This window comes from Bombus flavifrons, chromosome 16 (assembly GCF_040668555.2).
Source record: "Bombus flavifrons isolate JBK064 chromosome 16, iyBomFlav1_principal, whole genome shotgun sequence".
Classification (NCBI taxonomy): domain Eukaryota; kingdom Metazoa; phylum Arthropoda; class Insecta; order Hymenoptera; family Apidae; genus Bombus; species Bombus flavifrons.
In genome coordinates this window covers 1,800,440-1,817,358 of record NC_138457.1, presented here as the reverse complement: position 1 = coordinate 1,817,358, position 16,919 = coordinate 1,800,440, and the positions used below count along the sequence as shown (strand labels likewise).

At 43.1% G+C, this 16,919-nt stretch overlaps 1 protein-coding gene across 1 annotated transcript; it reads right to left on the bottom strand.

Moving 5' to 3' along the window:
• Positions 1–15,349: 15,349 nt before the first annotated feature.
• On the bottom strand, positions 15,350–16,003 carry LOC138188334 (protein RRP5 homolog). Its single transcript, XM_069130014.1, has one exon. It carries the CDS (start codon positions 16,001–16,003, stop codon positions 15,350–15,352), a length of 654 nt encoding a protein of 217 aa, XP_068986115.1.
• Positions 16,004–16,919: the final 916 nt, after the last annotated feature.

The following is a 16,919-nucleotide window of genomic DNA, read 5'->3' as shown; positions in this document are numbered from 1 at the left end:
TTTCATCTTCTGAAGCGACGAGAAAATCGTCAATGTACGCGAAGACGAAATCGAGACCGCGAGTAATTTCGTCGACAAATCGATGGCACGTTCGCGCGGAGTTTCGAATCCCAAACATCATATTGGTCGCTTCGAAAAGTCCGAACGGTGTTGTAATTGCCGCCTTTTCCACGTCATTGGAATTTGGTGGTAAGCGCGAACTAAATTAATTTTTGAGAATATGCGCTTACCGTGTAGATGGTGGGCAAAGTCTTCTATGTATGGCGGCGTATACCTATTAGGTATCGTGCGAGCGCTTAGCGCACGATAGTCGCCGCATGGCCGCAGAATTCCGCCCTTTCTTTGGCACGACGTGCAGAGGTGATGCCCACGGGCTTTTCGATGGACGCATCACGCCTTGCTCAATCATGAGTTCAAATTCCGCTTTTACCTGCTTGAGTCTATCCGGTGCGAGGCGGCGGGGTTTGTTGTAATCTGGTGGGCCTGGCGTGGCTTCGATGTGATGCATCACGCTGTGTCGAGCCTTTTCTTTCCCGTAAATCGGCGGACGAGCGAGGCCGGGAAATTCCGCCAGTAGTTGGTGGTACTCTGAATCACCGCAGATGGTTTTTATCGATGGGACGTTGTCCGTGGCCGCGTATCCCTTCCAAGATAACTGGATCGTCGTATCTAGATGTCTTTTATTACGTGGGTCCACGAGCAACCCGAAGTGACTTAGGAAATCCGTGCCAATAATAGGTGTTTGGACGTCGGCCACAGTAAAATTTCACTTAAAGGCACGCCGTAGGGACAAATTCAGATGGATCGCGACGGTCTCGTACGTTGCGACTCGTGTCTCGTTAGCCGTGAACAGCTCGTACTCACTTTTCTTTTGCGGGTCCGCAGATTTTGCTGCGCGGGTAGACGCTAATGTCGGCGCCGGTGTCTACCAGATACGAAACGCGCGTGTTTTTATCAAATACAAAATGCGGCGGGATATCAGGCCGTCGTCGTTCGCCGCGTTTACGGACGACTGGCCGCGTTTCCCGAATTCTAATTACATGGTAAGTTGCATCTTCTCGCGCGTTCCCGAAAAGTCGCGTGGTAGAAACATAACCCATCTTGCCGCGGCGGGTCTCGGGATCTCGAACGGCGGCGGTATCTTGTACGAGAGCGTGATCGTGGTCGCGGTTGTCGACGGTTATCCATATACAACGCGTTCATTTGCTCTTGCATCTTATTCACTTGCTCCCTTAACGCGGCAAGCGGTCGAATCGCTCGTCCCGACGTTTTGTACAGGTGGATTGCTTACCGCTGTTCTCCGATCTGTGCTGACCGCGACAACTTGTCCTGGGTCCGGGCGTATTTCGTGGATGCTGTTGTCACGTAAAATAACAAAAAGAAAATAAAAAAAGAAATTTGAAGTAAAAAATAAAAAAACAAACTTTATTTTTCTAACAACAATCCACTTTACAATCCACTTCTGAACTCTAGGCGTGACTGTCCAAGACTGAAGCTCTTACAATTTGACATTCGATCGGATCCGATTACTTTCTTTTGTCATCCCTCAACATCACCACCGTCCATGCATTTGCTAGGCGTCCGCGACCGTTGCCACGTGCTCTTTCTTCTAAAACCTTCCGTGGAAGGACCGTTGGGATGTTGATGGTTCATTAGGCACTTCAGCGATATACATTATCGCCGAGTGCCGCCACATCTTTATCTCCATCGTCAGTCCATCGGATTTGAAGTATGCCGGTCGTGACACTGTCGGCCATTCGAATCAGTATTTCGGGCCTCTTATCCTGCGTGGAGGCCACGACATGCTGCACGTGAACCGGCAGCCGGCCTTCCCAGACGGTGAGAATGAAATCATCCGATGTTGCGGGGGTGGCGAGACTCCTCAAATCCCGGTAAAATTGGGAAGGCGTTCTGTCGCCTATTTGCTCGTTTTAAATTAGCTTCCGCACGCGTTTGCCGTCGGACTCACCCAGTCTTCTTATGAGCTCCGTCTTGAGTAACTCGTACTACCTGACTTCAGGCGGGTCAGCCAGGATGTCTCGGATGAGTCGCACGTACGGCTTGTCAATGTTCGAGACGGCGGCATTGAATTTGGCGTCTTCGCTCGTAATTCGGGAAGATTTAAACTGCGCCTCCAGCATGGTGAATCACAACGCGACATCGTCCGCCCAGAACGGTGGTATGCGGAGCAGAGCGTTTACCGCGTCTACGTTACATCCGGCTTTGTCGGCGCTCGTCATCTTGAATTCCTTATATTCGTGATCTTTAAAATTTGATTAGTACTCACGATTACTTCTTCCGCTTTGATCACGTCGGGGTCAGCAATTTGTAGAGGTTTATGTGAAGAGGATGTAGGTGCGTGAGAATTAATGACGAGATTACTTGTGCTGTAACCGTCGAATATATTTAAATCGATAAATTAGTACACGGTCGTAAACGCGAGTCGTTGGTACGAAATATAAGTCGCAAAATAGAATCGCGAAATAAATACTCGTAAAAACTTGTCGCGTAACTTGATAGACGCTCGTAAGATACTCAGAAAATACTCTTGATGCTGCTAGATACACGATATGTGCTCGATATGTACTGTCGTCCGGGATCGTGTTCGTCTATTTATACTGGTCGGGGGAGAGTTGGAAAATTGGAATTCATCTTGATTCGACGGTTGGATGTAGCGGTGACATTGTTTTTGCCCGGATCCTATATCTATATCGGAATATCTGCGGTCCTATACCCTCTTCTTCCCCTCATGCTTCACCTATTTGTCAGAGAAAGCACAAATCAAAACAAATATAAGAGACTCCACGAAATCATCGTCTCAAAGAACATCTCTTAATGTGCATCTAACGAGCATCTAAACAATGACGTCGACAATCGACTGCATTGTCGACCGAACATTTTAAACCACTATTTAATAAATTAAAGCACTGCGCAATGACCTAATCACTGTAGCTCAAATTGACGTGCGACACCGGATCTAGTATGAACTTTATTTCGGAACACATAGCAAACTCGCTCGAAATAAGACAAAACAAATGTTCGGTCCCAATCGGAACTCTCGACACTTTAACGACGACCTCAAAGCGATACGTAACGCCCACGATTACTTCGACAGATAACACATACGAACGAACATTAACGTTCCTGGTCATACCTACCATATCGACCCTGATCGCTAGCCAACCCCCCATCGATCGCTCGATCCTTAACATACCGAAGAATCTCAGATGAGCCGATCCACTATTCCACATACCAGCCCCGATCGATGTTTTATTAAGCTCGGGTTCAACACTTGCGTCGATGTGTGTCGGGCAAGTCAATCTAACGGAACCGGACGAGCCTGAGCTGTGTCTCCAGAAAACGCGATTCGGTTGGGTAATCGGGGGAGTCCAACTTCCCAAACCGCGACAAGTACATTCCATGCATCTACTACGGCTCTACAAGCTGATCTCGCTCGGTTTTGGGAAATCGACGAGAGACCGCTCACAACACACCTTTCGGAGTTAGAACGACAATGCGAGGAGCACTTCAGGAACCACGTCCAACGTACCAGAGAAGGGCGCTACATCGTTGCCCTGCCATTCAACGAGAGGCTTCATTCTCTCGGATCGTCGAAGTCAGCTGCAATGAACAGGCTCGCCTCTCTTCAACGCCGCTTCCAGCTCGACAACCAACTCGAGACCGCATATCGTGCGGTGATTCAAGAATATTTAGATTTGGGCCACATGACAAAGATCGTCACGGATCAATCTATGAGCAACCGGTATTATTTATCGCACCACGGCGTAATCAAGGAAGCGAGCAACACCACCAAACTCCGGGTAGTGTTCGATGGATCGACGTCAAGCACCAGCGGAGTTTCATTAAACGACACCTTGCACACCGGACCAAAATTGCAGGAGGTTCTGTTCGATATTTTACTGAGATTCCGCTCTCACCAATATGTACTAACTGGTGATATTCAGAAGATGTGTCGACAAATTCTACTACGCCCAGAAGATAGGAAATGTCAATAAATTCTGTCGCGCAATTCCAACAGTGAAGTTGAAACCTATCAACTTAACACCGCAACATTTGGGTTATCAGCAGCTCCATACCTGGCCCTACGGTCCCTCAAACAGCTGGCAGACGACGAGGGACATCGATTCCACGAGCGTCATCGGCATTACAGCGCAATTTCTACGTAGACGACGCCCTCACCGGGGCTGATACGAAGAAAGATATACTGTCGATCAGAAAGGAGCTCACCGACCTTCTACAATCAGCCGGCTTCAATATCAGAGAATGGGCTTAGAACGATCAGGGCATACTTCAAGGGCTACCCGAACTAGACAAATGCAGGAAGTTGCAATTGGGTGATTCTCAAACCCTAAAAATCCTCGGGATCTTTTGGGATTCCCAGGATGATGCAACCCTTTATTCGGTCGATACCCAAGCTAACCTCCCACGGGTTACAAAGCGATCAATCAGTTCTATGATAGCCAGAATTTGTGATCCATGAGGATTGCTCGCGCCAGTCATCATTCGAGGCAAAATTATATTACGAATCTGGTCATTAAAGTTCGACTGGGATGAGTCACTTCCCGCTGACCTGCATTCTGAATGGAACCGGTACTATATCCAATTACCATTAATCAACAATATTCGGTTTCCACGCAAGACGGTAGTACAAGCAGCAATTGAGATGAAACTCCACGGCTTTTGTGATGTCAGCGAGAATGCGTACGGAGCCTGCGTCTATCTCCGTACCTTCAGTTTCGACGGAACCATCCAAACCCGTTTACTCACCGCGAAATCAAAGGTCGCTCCACTCAAAACGCTGACCATACCACGACTCGAACTTAGCGGAGCACTTCGTCTGGCTTCCTTAATCTCATCAGTCTAGAAGGCCCTAACGATCAAGATCTCTCGGATCGTATATTGGACTAATTCCACCATCGTGCTCCAGTAAATCATGTCCTCACCTCATATCTTAAAAGCATTTGTGGTAAACCGAATGGTTAAGATACAAACCAAGTCCAACATCTCTGACATGCGACATGTTCCTACCGCCGATAATCCAGCGGATCTCATCTCACGAGGTCAGACACCCAAGGAGTTCCTGCGCCCGTCCATTTGGAAAAATCGACCAGAGTGGCTCCAGTAAACCGAAGAACATTGGCTGATATGGAGCCAACTCCGTTGGTCGATCTCCCTGAACAAAAGAGGTCGACCTGCCTGGTCACGAACCGCATCGACCATACAATATTTGAAAAATATTCTTCCTGGTCAAAACTGATAAGAGTCGTCCCTCGTTGTCTTCGATGAAGACACAAGCAAAACCGAGCGGCATCTCTAACCGTAGATGAACTCACTTCGGCACATAATAAATTGGTACGACTTTTACAACACATTCATTTTTCGAATGAGATTCGTACGCTCCAGAAGGATCGGGGCACGGCCGTTGGAGGGAAGCTCCAACGTCTGAATCCTTTCCTCGGCAATGAAGGTATATTACGAGTCGGAGGACGACTCAATAACTCACCGATGCCATCCTATCATTTTGCCGAGATCATCGGTAACTGAGCTCATCATTGACCAGGAGCATCGACGAAATCATCATTCAAGGACTCAGTCCACATTATACGCGGTTAGACAACGCTACTGGCCTGTCGACGGCCGAAGCCAAGTATGTATCACCGAGTCGCGGCTCTTCACTAACATCGGGATCGATTATTGCTGCCTTTTCTATATCAAGGAGAGAAGGGATCGCAATCGCCGATAGGTCAAAGTGTACGTCGCCGTATTTATATGTCTGGCTATCAAAGCTGTTCATATCGAATTAGCGAGCGATCTGACAACCGACGCATTTCTTGCCGCTCTCCACCAGTTTATCTCTTGTAGAGAACATTGTGAAATCGTTTAAGCAGCATCTTACCAGGGTCGTCGGCACAGAGCTCTTGACCTTTGAATATCTCAACACTCTGGTTATTAAGATTGAAGCCATATTGAATTCCCGTCCACTTACTACAATTTTCTCAGATTCTAATGATCTCCCGGTTCTCACTTCCGGTCCATCCAGGAGCCGATTGAATAGTACGAACAGCCACTGTGAAGACAGCAACGAATATCCTAGATCGCGGCGTCAAACGGCTGATTCCACTACCCTATCAGCCCGATCCAGAAGAATCCGGACAACCACGAACATAGAAGGAGGCGGATGAAAGACGCACCTGATACCACCCATAGAATTTTGATCGGTGCCCTCTCAACGGGAGAAGGATGTTACATCGCGTGGTAGGAACCGTGCGACGTCCCTCGGCATTGGGTCGCTAAAGGTCCGCTGACCGTTATTAAGATCCTCAACAAACCTAAGGACGCACCATAAACTTCTACCTTTTAAGTAATTCTAGATACTCCTATTCATCTTTCACGTGCAATTCCTTAAAGGTTTTCAATTTATGGGTGTTCCTTAGAAAAGTCCTTAGGTTTATTATGCGCTCTTAGAAATTACTGAAAAGCTGGTAATTATATAGTAGGAAAACCGGTAATTATATAATGGAGACAACCGGACATTTAGCTAATGGAAATGTCTGGATTTTCTCATGAACAAGGTCACCACATTGGTAGGATGCTTACTCCTCCTATCCTCATTCATCGACGCTGGTCATAGTCAATGAGTATCGCGGATCCTTGTCCTTACTTGTCATACCGAAAAGTGTGAACAATGAATCAGCTTCGTTCGTTCAAAAATCATCTACATAGCGAGCTTCCCTCCGTAAGCATAGAAGAACGGACGGGCCGTTATATCTCAGATCGAATACTCTCAACCCTCAAGACTTCTTCGAAGACCACCTAACTACCCGTACTCAATCTCGATCTTGAATGAAATTATTCAAACTGAGGGTCGGTAGTCGGTTGAGATTTATCAGCTCTTGAGAGATAAAGTTGGAAGAAGCGGGGCATATACTGCAGATATTTCTGCTTGGTTCCTGAATTCTAAAAATTATTGGATATTATCCTGTGACTTCGAAGTGGGAGAATTGTTTACTGTTTGAAGTTTCCTTAAATCCGGCTTAATTGCGACGCATCAGTAGTAATGATGTGTCTTATGTTTTTAGTTTATGTGTGTTGAAATTCGCCTCTATTGGTTGCGATTGTAAAATTGCGACCTTTGATGCGTTTTCTTTTTTCTTTTATAATTTTTAATTAATGAGACACTCCATTTTCCTTCCTAGCTTCCTCGATACGGTTAATTTGTTGATGATTCTTTACGCTTAATATTTGTGTAAACAGCGCACTTCTCGTCTCCCATTATGATTCGCCCCAAAAGTGCATCATTTTCTTCCCGTTTCAACCGTGGCATGCAGGTGATGGTGCGTCGAATCAATTCAGTTTCCTTTAGCTTGTAAGGAACCCGAACATCGAGCATTGATACTAACCCCAAAATTTCTTAAGGGATCGTGTATAATCGAATTCATCATATGAATTACATTGAACTGAATTATATTAAGGATGATAAAATCAGCAGCTACTGAAACACCTTCACTTGTTAAGCTCTCAAAAGAAAATCTCTCTTACGTTGATTAAGTAACTGACAGCTGACAGTTTCTGGCAGCGATAGGCTATGCGCATAACAGCCAGCTATTTAAATTATTACATAACAGTTACTGCGGTTTATTTTTATGTAATATGTTTCGTTTTACTGTATAAGCTATTATTTCTCTATATAAGTTACATAATTTATAAATAAGTATAATTTATAAATAATAATATTATAAATACGTAAATATTACTTGTTAGAAATATCTAGCTAAATCTAGTGCTTAGGTCTAACGGATAGTGTTTTCTTAGCCTGCGGATCTGGTCCGACGTATTAAGTAATTTAGTAATTAGGGGTTTCGATGTTTTTGTTAACTCTTTTCATATATCTATTACTACATTTTGTCACTTCTTCTTTGACTGTGGGTATCTTGAGATCGCGATGTATTGTTTCGTTAGTAACATACCAGGGTGCATCTATTAGGGATCTTAGTGAATAGAGAAATATAACGATATTTTTGGGTTTGTACGAAAATCGCAAACTAAAAATGCCGTACTTCCGTGACTTTGAAACAGGGTTTACAGCTGAATATTTTGAACAACTTTCTTCCATACATACTTATAAGCCATGGTTTACCTTATTTTTCGAATTATTCGGAAAATTATCCCACCGCTAGGCCTTAGTTTTCGAGCTGAGTTTGGTTAGAGGCAAGTAACGTGTGCGTTTCAGGACCCGACCTTTTGGTCGACCGCGCCATACCTCGAGTAAGAACACACACTGACTTTGTATCTAGGTGTTTGTATTCGATTCTCGTCTACTTCTCAGCACCCCTTGCCCGGCGAACAGCGCGCATAGATGGGCGGCGCGCTACTTAAAAAAAACCCTGCCCTCCTCTTGCGGGTCATTGGACAAGTTGAATCAACCTTTTCGGGCGGCAGATCGCTTAGCCGATGCCACGCGATGCGTGTGTCACGTAAACCTAAGGGTTGGTTGATGAAAAAAGAAGGTTGAGTCGTAACATAACTACTGTCTTTATTTTATAACCAACTTTATTTACTAGTACAGCACAGTTTGACAATAATTGCAGAGATGTTCACTGTTCGAAGGTTTTGTCTACTTCTCCCTAGGTGTTTTCGTCTCATTACGGAGGAAAGCTCGGCGTGGGTGTGCCCTTTTTAATTAACAACACGAATTCGCTGTTCGCACCTTCCGTTAGGAAAAGTGAAAGTAACGATCCACGATGCCAATTTATATAGGTTATAGGTCATGTTAGTAAACAGATATCAGAAATAATAAACTTAAAAAGTTTAAGTTTATGGTGGGTCCCTGGGGTGACTGAGGGTTCGCGTTACACGTGCATCGCGCCGCACCGTTACCAACGGGGAACACGTGGAGGCGGAACTGCCAGAATATAGCTCGGTCCCAGAAGGTTAACTCTCCAGCCGATTATCTCTGCATCGTCTCGGCACCTGTTTGTGTGGGTAGTGCCTGCACCGTGTGTCGCAGGTTTCTTCTTCGGCTCACACGTTTTGCGTTTTGTTCTGCGTCCTGGTTTCTTGTTATTGTTGTTTTCCCTGTTCTATCCTGTTTATTGTCCTATTTTTCCAATCCGTTGTACTATTTGTTTGTTTCTGTTTGCTTCACTGTGATCCGTCCTTTAGTCATTACTATTTCTACTATTTGTCAGGTTCTCTGCTCCGTTCAGGTTCAAGTTGCGCTGGCCTGACACTTCGGTTCGGGAGCTGGTTTGTCTGTGCACCTGGTTGCATTGATCTTTTCTCTAGAGGTCGCCCCTGTTGCGATAGATCCCCTATTCCTTTCAAAGCTGTCTTTTTCTTCTGCTCCTTTGCATGTAGAATGCTCCTTGCATACTACATACTTGCATACTGGCGGAAGTGAGGGTATACGTTTTTTGTGACAAACTCCCACTTTTCCTCCGGCCAGGGCAAGTCAAGAACTTCTATAGCGTTCCGCAGCTTTCGTCTTGTTTACTGCACTTAATATCTCCGTATTCTTGCTCTGGGCTGATCCGGTGCTTTGCTCCAGCCTCCCGGTCAGGTAACTATTGTGGAGCAGGAGCTCCTCCACGATTCCCCGCATGTCCTTGAAATGCCGCATGCTTGTAGCTGCCTGATCCTTATTTACCTTCTTGCTCGGGTCGAGACACAAGGAATTTAAAAGCTATGTGTAATTTGTATATAGTATATAAAATTATATAAAATATTTGTATTGATATGTAAAATAGCTCGAGCGACACAGCTCCATGCAATGCCTCCGACATCTCCGTTTGAAACGCCTGAGGTGGTCCATCTGGCTCGTTGTGACATTGAAGCAAATCGGACAGGCATAAGTCAGGATAGGATTATTGCCAGCAATTTGTACAAAAGAAGACTACACTTTGCGCAGAGATGCTTTGAGAAGAACGAACCATTATTTGCTATAAAAGTCTTTTCTGATTTATTTTACGTTTGTGTCTTAATGTGCTGTGTAATCTGTAATTTGCAATACAAATATATATCGGGATATTTGACCATTTTCTTATGCGGAATGGATAGGGGCTATTGCCGGTAATAGGAAATCAGCGAGAATAATGAATATCACATCACGGTTGAAATTTAAATGTCTAGACATGCACAGTCCGAAAGGGATAGATTCGCACTTTCTAGTATGTATACGGAACTTTCAGTTACCACAGTAAAACATAATGCGATCGAAAACTTCCTGTAGCTTGGAATTAATTTTGGAAGAATACATTTCCGTCGCGTAAATCAGGAGACCATTAGCAAATACCAACGCGAATAGGTTAAAGTTGCTATTGAGACGGAAGAGGTTCAAGTTACGACTAAAATACAAATTAACCAGGTTGGAGGTTTTGAACGTTCCCTGTTGCAGCCCGTCATTCACCCCGAAGACGACATTCGAGCTTGCCATCCAATGAGACAACTTTCAGAGATTCTGGACCAAATCACCTGAACTAGATGTTTAAGGAAACCGTATCTTATCAGCATTTACAGCAAACCGTTCCGATCGAAACATGTCAAAAGCCCTTTCCAGGTCTATGAGTAGAGTTTTGCTACCAGCAGACATCTGACACGAATTTTATTGTTGCGTGGACCTTAATGTATTTGAACCGGAAGCCAAATTGCTGATCGGGAGGAATGGATGCCTCTTTACAATGAAACAGTATGACTGTCTGTATCGCCCTCTCAAAGACCTTACTAATGGATACTCTGCAAACAGCAAACTCATTGATCAATACCTGGCTGGATTAGGTTTGTCCTTATCTTTTCCCAGCAAGGGAACCACTTTCCCCATCTTTCATATCTTAGGAAAATACGCACGTATAAGATATCATTAAAGATCAAGACGAAGAAGAATGTGTATTTTTGCGGGAGCTATATTGGTACTGCGTTGAAGATATCGAAGCCTTATAACCTATTCCCGTTCAGAAACTTAAATTGAATCGTTAATGAATCTACCGATGTGAAATAATTCTCTGAGACATCGGAGCCGGAGCGGTCACCAACCCTTTTTCCTCGGGTGAAGCTACAGACATTGTTCCAGCTGCCCCTATTCAACGAAGATCTGAATATTCAAGGTTATATAATTTGGGATCTGAGAATATCATCACACACATTTCGGTGCACACTCTCAAAATTTGTCCCCAGTAGTCTTGTGGGATTCATGAAGCTTACCGCGCGGTAGAAAGGAGACCAGACAAAGAATGTTTCGCTACATACAAGTAACAAGTGCTTTTGTAACAAGTGATAAAAGTTTAACAAGTTTAAAGTGATGAAATAGCACGCGAGCATAATAGTAATTAAATACCTGTACAAAGAACAGCTTATAACTTGAAAGGAAGTCACGGCACACGATCGTGAATAACAGAAGCACGAGTTGCGTACACGTTTATTTTTGGCATGTCATCTAGTAAGTTCTGGAGAGCCGGTGGCATCGGAGACGTCACGATCTCGACTTATTTATCGGCTTGGTACCAGTAACGATGCATCTTCTGCTCTGTCACACTAAGCGAGGAGGTTGTTCACCTGTGGAAGACGGTGAGAATCGTCTGAAGAAAATTTGAGGGCGCCGATCAAGAGGTTAACCCTATTGCCTAGTACTCGCGGAAACATGCTTTTGGGATCTTTAATTCTCTGGATCCAGAGAACTCGGGGATCTATCAGGGGCTTTCCTGATACGCCTTTTTATGGTTCTATAGCACTTGCGTGTTCGATGAACGATGGGATAGAGTAACATAGTGTGCCGAAGCGCTTCTTCAGCCGATTGAAGATGCGGAAGATTCTGTGTTTGTCTTGTAGCAAACCTCCGAAGTGGGAATTGAGATATCTTCCAACGCAATTGAAATCCCATGTGAGAGCTGGAATTGAAGCTTCTAGGGCCGAAAGAATATTATTATTTATGGTCTGGAGGACGGTCTCTACTTCGTGATTGTTGTCTCAGTGTTCTTATCCTCGTGGACAAAGATATCAAATTCTGACAGTCCGGTGCAGAAAAATATCCAGCATTCCCGCGAGTACCAAATCCAAGAACGACTGCGCCTCGACAAATCAAGTGCCATCAAAATCAGTGTCACTGTACTGGAGGACCAGATCCAGCTGTCACTCGTTAAATCAGTGTCACAGGTTCTGGTCTCTGCTATTATTTAACATGCTGCTCCAGGGAACGTGTCTCGCGTTATAATCACCACCGAGGATGAAAAAATTGTATCGCACGGATATAGTTTTTCGAAAAGCGCGTTTTATTCTGCGGCAAAGACTTTGTAATAAGACACAAGCTTAAGAGCCTGCAACGTAAATAGAATAAACAGAATATATGAAAAGCCGCGTTTTGTTTGCTAGGTTTATCGTGACAACTGAAAGTTCCATTTTCCCCTTGTTTGTACGGTTAGTGATTATCGCTTCAAAGTTAAATGATATTCTAATCGGAATGAATTAAATGATAAAACCGTTTCGCCCCGATCTTCGGGTTCAGATGGTCACACCCTTTCGAAACAAAGACCCTTGAACAGAACCTTATGCCTCTCCGTTAGTTTCGTTTTTGCCAGTGTGGCGTCAATCCATATTAGAGGCCGGATGTGTGCAGATCTTCACCGCGTACCCTCAATTATCCCAGGGACCCACCATAAACTTAAACTTTTAGTTTATTATTTTTGTAAGTGTTATCTGTTTATGGATGGTCCTTGAAACAGCCCTTAGGTTATTATGATATACGTCCTTGCTAATTATGGGGATAGCAGGTAGTTACCTAATGGGAAAAACCCAATACGTGACTAACGAAAAAGCTGGTTTTTCCCATAAACAATATTACCTACTAGCCACGTTGATAGGAGGCTTCCTCCTCCTATCTTCATTTATTAACGTGGCCTATAACCAATTGGCATCGTGGATCGTTACGTTCACTTTTCCTAACGAAATGTGCGAACAGCGAATCCGCGTTGTTAATTAAAAAGGGCACACCCACACCGAGCTTTCCTCCGTCATAAGACGAGGACACCTAGATAGAAAAATACTAAACCTACGAATAGTGAACATCTCTCCGATCAGTCTCGATTATTGTAAATCTGTGCTGTGTTAGTAAATAAAGTTAGTTAGAAAATAAAGACAGTAGTTGTGTTACGACTCAACCTTCTTGTTTTATCAACTAACCCTCAAGTTTACGTGACACCAGCAGGGTCACCTCAAACGAGTGAGCTTGCAGGAGCTGTGGCTGTAGTAACCTACGATTATTAGAGAGAAGCGGATTGGTATTAAATTTCGTAATTTCGAAGTTCGTTACGCGTCCAAAGTTACTTGTGGTGAATCTGTCAAAGTTTATCCGTGCCATCTTAGCGACATGAAAAAGGAAAGTGGTCCTCACACATACTTTTCACAATCACATTTATATGGTTTTCCGCCTGGGGGATGAATGGGGGAAGAACTTCACTCTTTTAGTTTTCAACGTGTTCTACATGATTTTAAATTTATCGTTGATCCTGCGCTCCCATTATTCCTCTTGTTCGTCGGTATAGCAACAACGGAATCTGGAACTTTATCTCTCCTGTTTGGTATCTGGGGAACTTAAATGTATTATTTTTCCCCGTACCCGACATCTGTTGAATGATTCAAGATCTTGAGGGTCTGATATATGGGCCAGAATTGAGCAATAAAAATAAATTTGAAATACACTTACTCTCAGAAATTGAGAAACATTGTGATCGCTTACAGACTACTGTGTATTTTTTATTTCCTGAGATACATTGAAGGAAATTAAAAATAGTGTAAGAAGATAACAGTGTATATATGAAATCGCAATCATATACGTTTTTTTCCGTTAGGCTGGTGTAAGATTAATACTGAATCGGGAAATTTTGCGACAGAAGTTTAGAACAATATATTGTTCGCATCACATAATTGCTTGTAACAAAAACTTTCAACATAAAATATAATCTAATAAGATTTTGGATAACTCTTATATCCCTTAGATTTGAAAACTACATGTTATCTGCATGACACTAATTCAATTTTTTTTTTTGTTAACGTGGAGGAAATTCGCACCCAACCTAACCCCACCACGGAAATCTTTTTCTCCTTCCTGGTGGGCCAATGGACCTGCGCGCACCGAACGAACGGTCGCCCATCGCGCCACCAACCGCCACTTCCATCAATATGTAGAAGTGATCCGAGAGGGTCTCCTCCGGGGACACGCTCCAACCGGAAACACGGCGGGATGCGGCAGGGTTTGCCCACGTGAGGTCCACTATGGACTCGCCCCGCCACGCCACGCACGTGCTGGACGACACCCGGTTCACAAGCTGTAGGACGTGTGCGGCCGCCCAGTCCTGAAAAGCATGGCATACTGCTTATCTTGCAGTGCCTGTATGTGGAAGCGATAAATTTATTTAACTTCGTCTGACCTATTCGATTGCCCCCCAATTTGGAAATCGCGGTGGTTCGAGGAGCGACGTGAAAGCGTGCAAATTCGAGGTGAATTATAAAAAACGCACCACAAACCTACACGCGCAATCGGGAGCCGACACAAGCTACTTGAAGCGACCACGTGACAACACCCACTGAGCAGATCTGCTTATTTCTAACGTTAGCGAACAATGTTCAGTTATGCCATCACTAGCATACACTTCTTTTCAGACAACCCTAATAATTTTGCAACCAATAATTGTCTAAATATTCTAATACTTATATTTTGCAATTGTTGCAATTTTGTAAACCGTCAAAGCGTTTACAACAGAAATTCCTAGAAGGAATTGAATGCCAAGTTTTCTGTACCATTTGATTCCTTTTCTAATTGTGGTGGCATAAGAAACCACTTGGTCGGAATAATCTATACCACACTTTCCTTCATTATATTCAACAGCAGCTAGTGGCTTTAATGTTGCGAACAAACGAAACGAAAAGTCATTCTTGAGACCACCACTTGAGCGACTCGCATGACTAAAATATCGATGGGAGCACCTAGCAGAGAACGCTTGGTACTGCTGTAAGCGTGGCCTGACGGAGATTTCTTTGAAAACACGCGTGGCAGTCAACGTGTTAATTTGAGGGAACCTGGTTGTTAGAAACCTTAACATGAGTTGAATGTTTACTTTTTCTAATGTGCTGTAGCTATTGTCGTTTATTCCTGTATGCAAGTGTCCAATTTGGTGTTTAATAAAGTGTTTAGTTAAATAATGCAACCTGTGCTGTTCGTTAATGTCTCCTAATTCGACCCTTATAATTTGTTTGAAGTGTGGTCTGTTAGGTTTTTGAGTTATTGGAGCTGGGGTGATATTGGTTTTCCAGTCGATATATTCGTCATAATAGTTCGGGTTTTCTAGATCGGATTGGATTTCTCCATTGGTGATAGTTTAAACCTTGCAATCATGGTATTAATTGTTTTCTCCAATTCCATCTGAATGCCAGCCTCGACATGAACAGTCAACATGTGACTGTATATTTTCAGTGAGTAATTGGACCTCACTGTCTCTTGAAACACAGCATTTAATGATTCAAGAAATCCATATTTAGATTCTAAATTCAGCCAAGCCTTCCAAACGATTAATTTTTCCTTCTCTTCCCTGAAATTAATTGTTCTTATCGCTCTTTTCGCAACTGCTCTTGCTTTCTCTATTTCTGTTGCCTGTAAATGATATGCAATATATTGTAACCATACTATTGAACTGTCTGGACTAGCTAAAACTAACCCGTCGAACTGATCTACAGAATTTGGCAACCCGTTATTGACGAGTGCTCTTTCTCTTTGACGAATTTCACATTCCTTCCGCCTTCCTTGTTCTCGACGTTCAGCGGCACTTAATTTCTTATTTCTCAGTTTTAGTTTTCCCTCTACATCATCTTTACTATCGCAACAAGACTCTTTATCCTGAAAGAGAGTTGAATCAGGGTTGCCATGCCAGAAAAATCCACACACAGATATCCTTTGGCTTCTGCTCGTTATCCTTATAATTATCAACACTTCTAAGTACATATTTTAAATCTTTTTCAGAAAGTTTGGTATGTTGCAGATTTATCTTTCCTTCTCCTGTTTCTTCAACACACATTTTCTTCGAATATTCTAAATCTTTCACTGGTTTTCTCGATTTCGTATCCCTTTGTTTTCCATGCTTGGTACTTCCCGTAACTCTTGAATTTTTATTTTTTTGGCGAGTACCATGTTCTCTTGATTTTTTTCTTCCTTTTTAAGTTATTATAGTCCTCCGATTTCTCTTTCACACAATACTTCTTCTTTGGCACTTATTTTCTGCATTATTGACGATAACGTGGCCAATTCGACAAGCTCGTATACGTGATTTTTCCATATAATCGTCCCAGAAATTTTGTCCCCTACTTTTTTTATTCTCAGAATAATGATTCTCAAACACTGTACCTAGCAAGTTATTCTGCAATTGAAAAACCAAACTATCAGCCGTAATTTTTTCAATCTTTCTAGTAACTCTCTGCCCTAATTTTACAGATGCAATTGGTCTGTTTTTGTAATATGAATTCCTTGAAAGTTCTACTAATTGATTAAAATACAGAATCAATGTATCCTATGCTGTCACCATTGTACTTTTAGGATCTGATATAGATCATCGTATATTTTCTTTAGCGACAATGTTGGACCTAATTGTTATGCTTTCTTGTTAATAGAAAATATTTTTGCCAATAAAATTTGGTTTGTGTGCAGTAGATTAAAATTACTAATGTTACTGTTACTGTAATGTACTGTAATGTTACTGTAAAACGCGTCAGCGAGAGACGCAAATTCTCGCTACGATTCTGCTAATCGACGCCGCGAAATAGTCGTTCCCTTGTTTCGATTAAAATAACAGAGGTAGTTCAATGAATTTAACACAGTGTTAAGAGGTTAACATAAAATGGTATATTTGACAATATTTGACAAT

Coding starts and splice junctions, on each gene's coding strand:
- LOC138188334 (XM_069130014.1), bottom strand. CDS start 16,003: ATGTACTTAGAAGTGTTGATAATTATAAGGATAACGAGCAGAAGCCAA.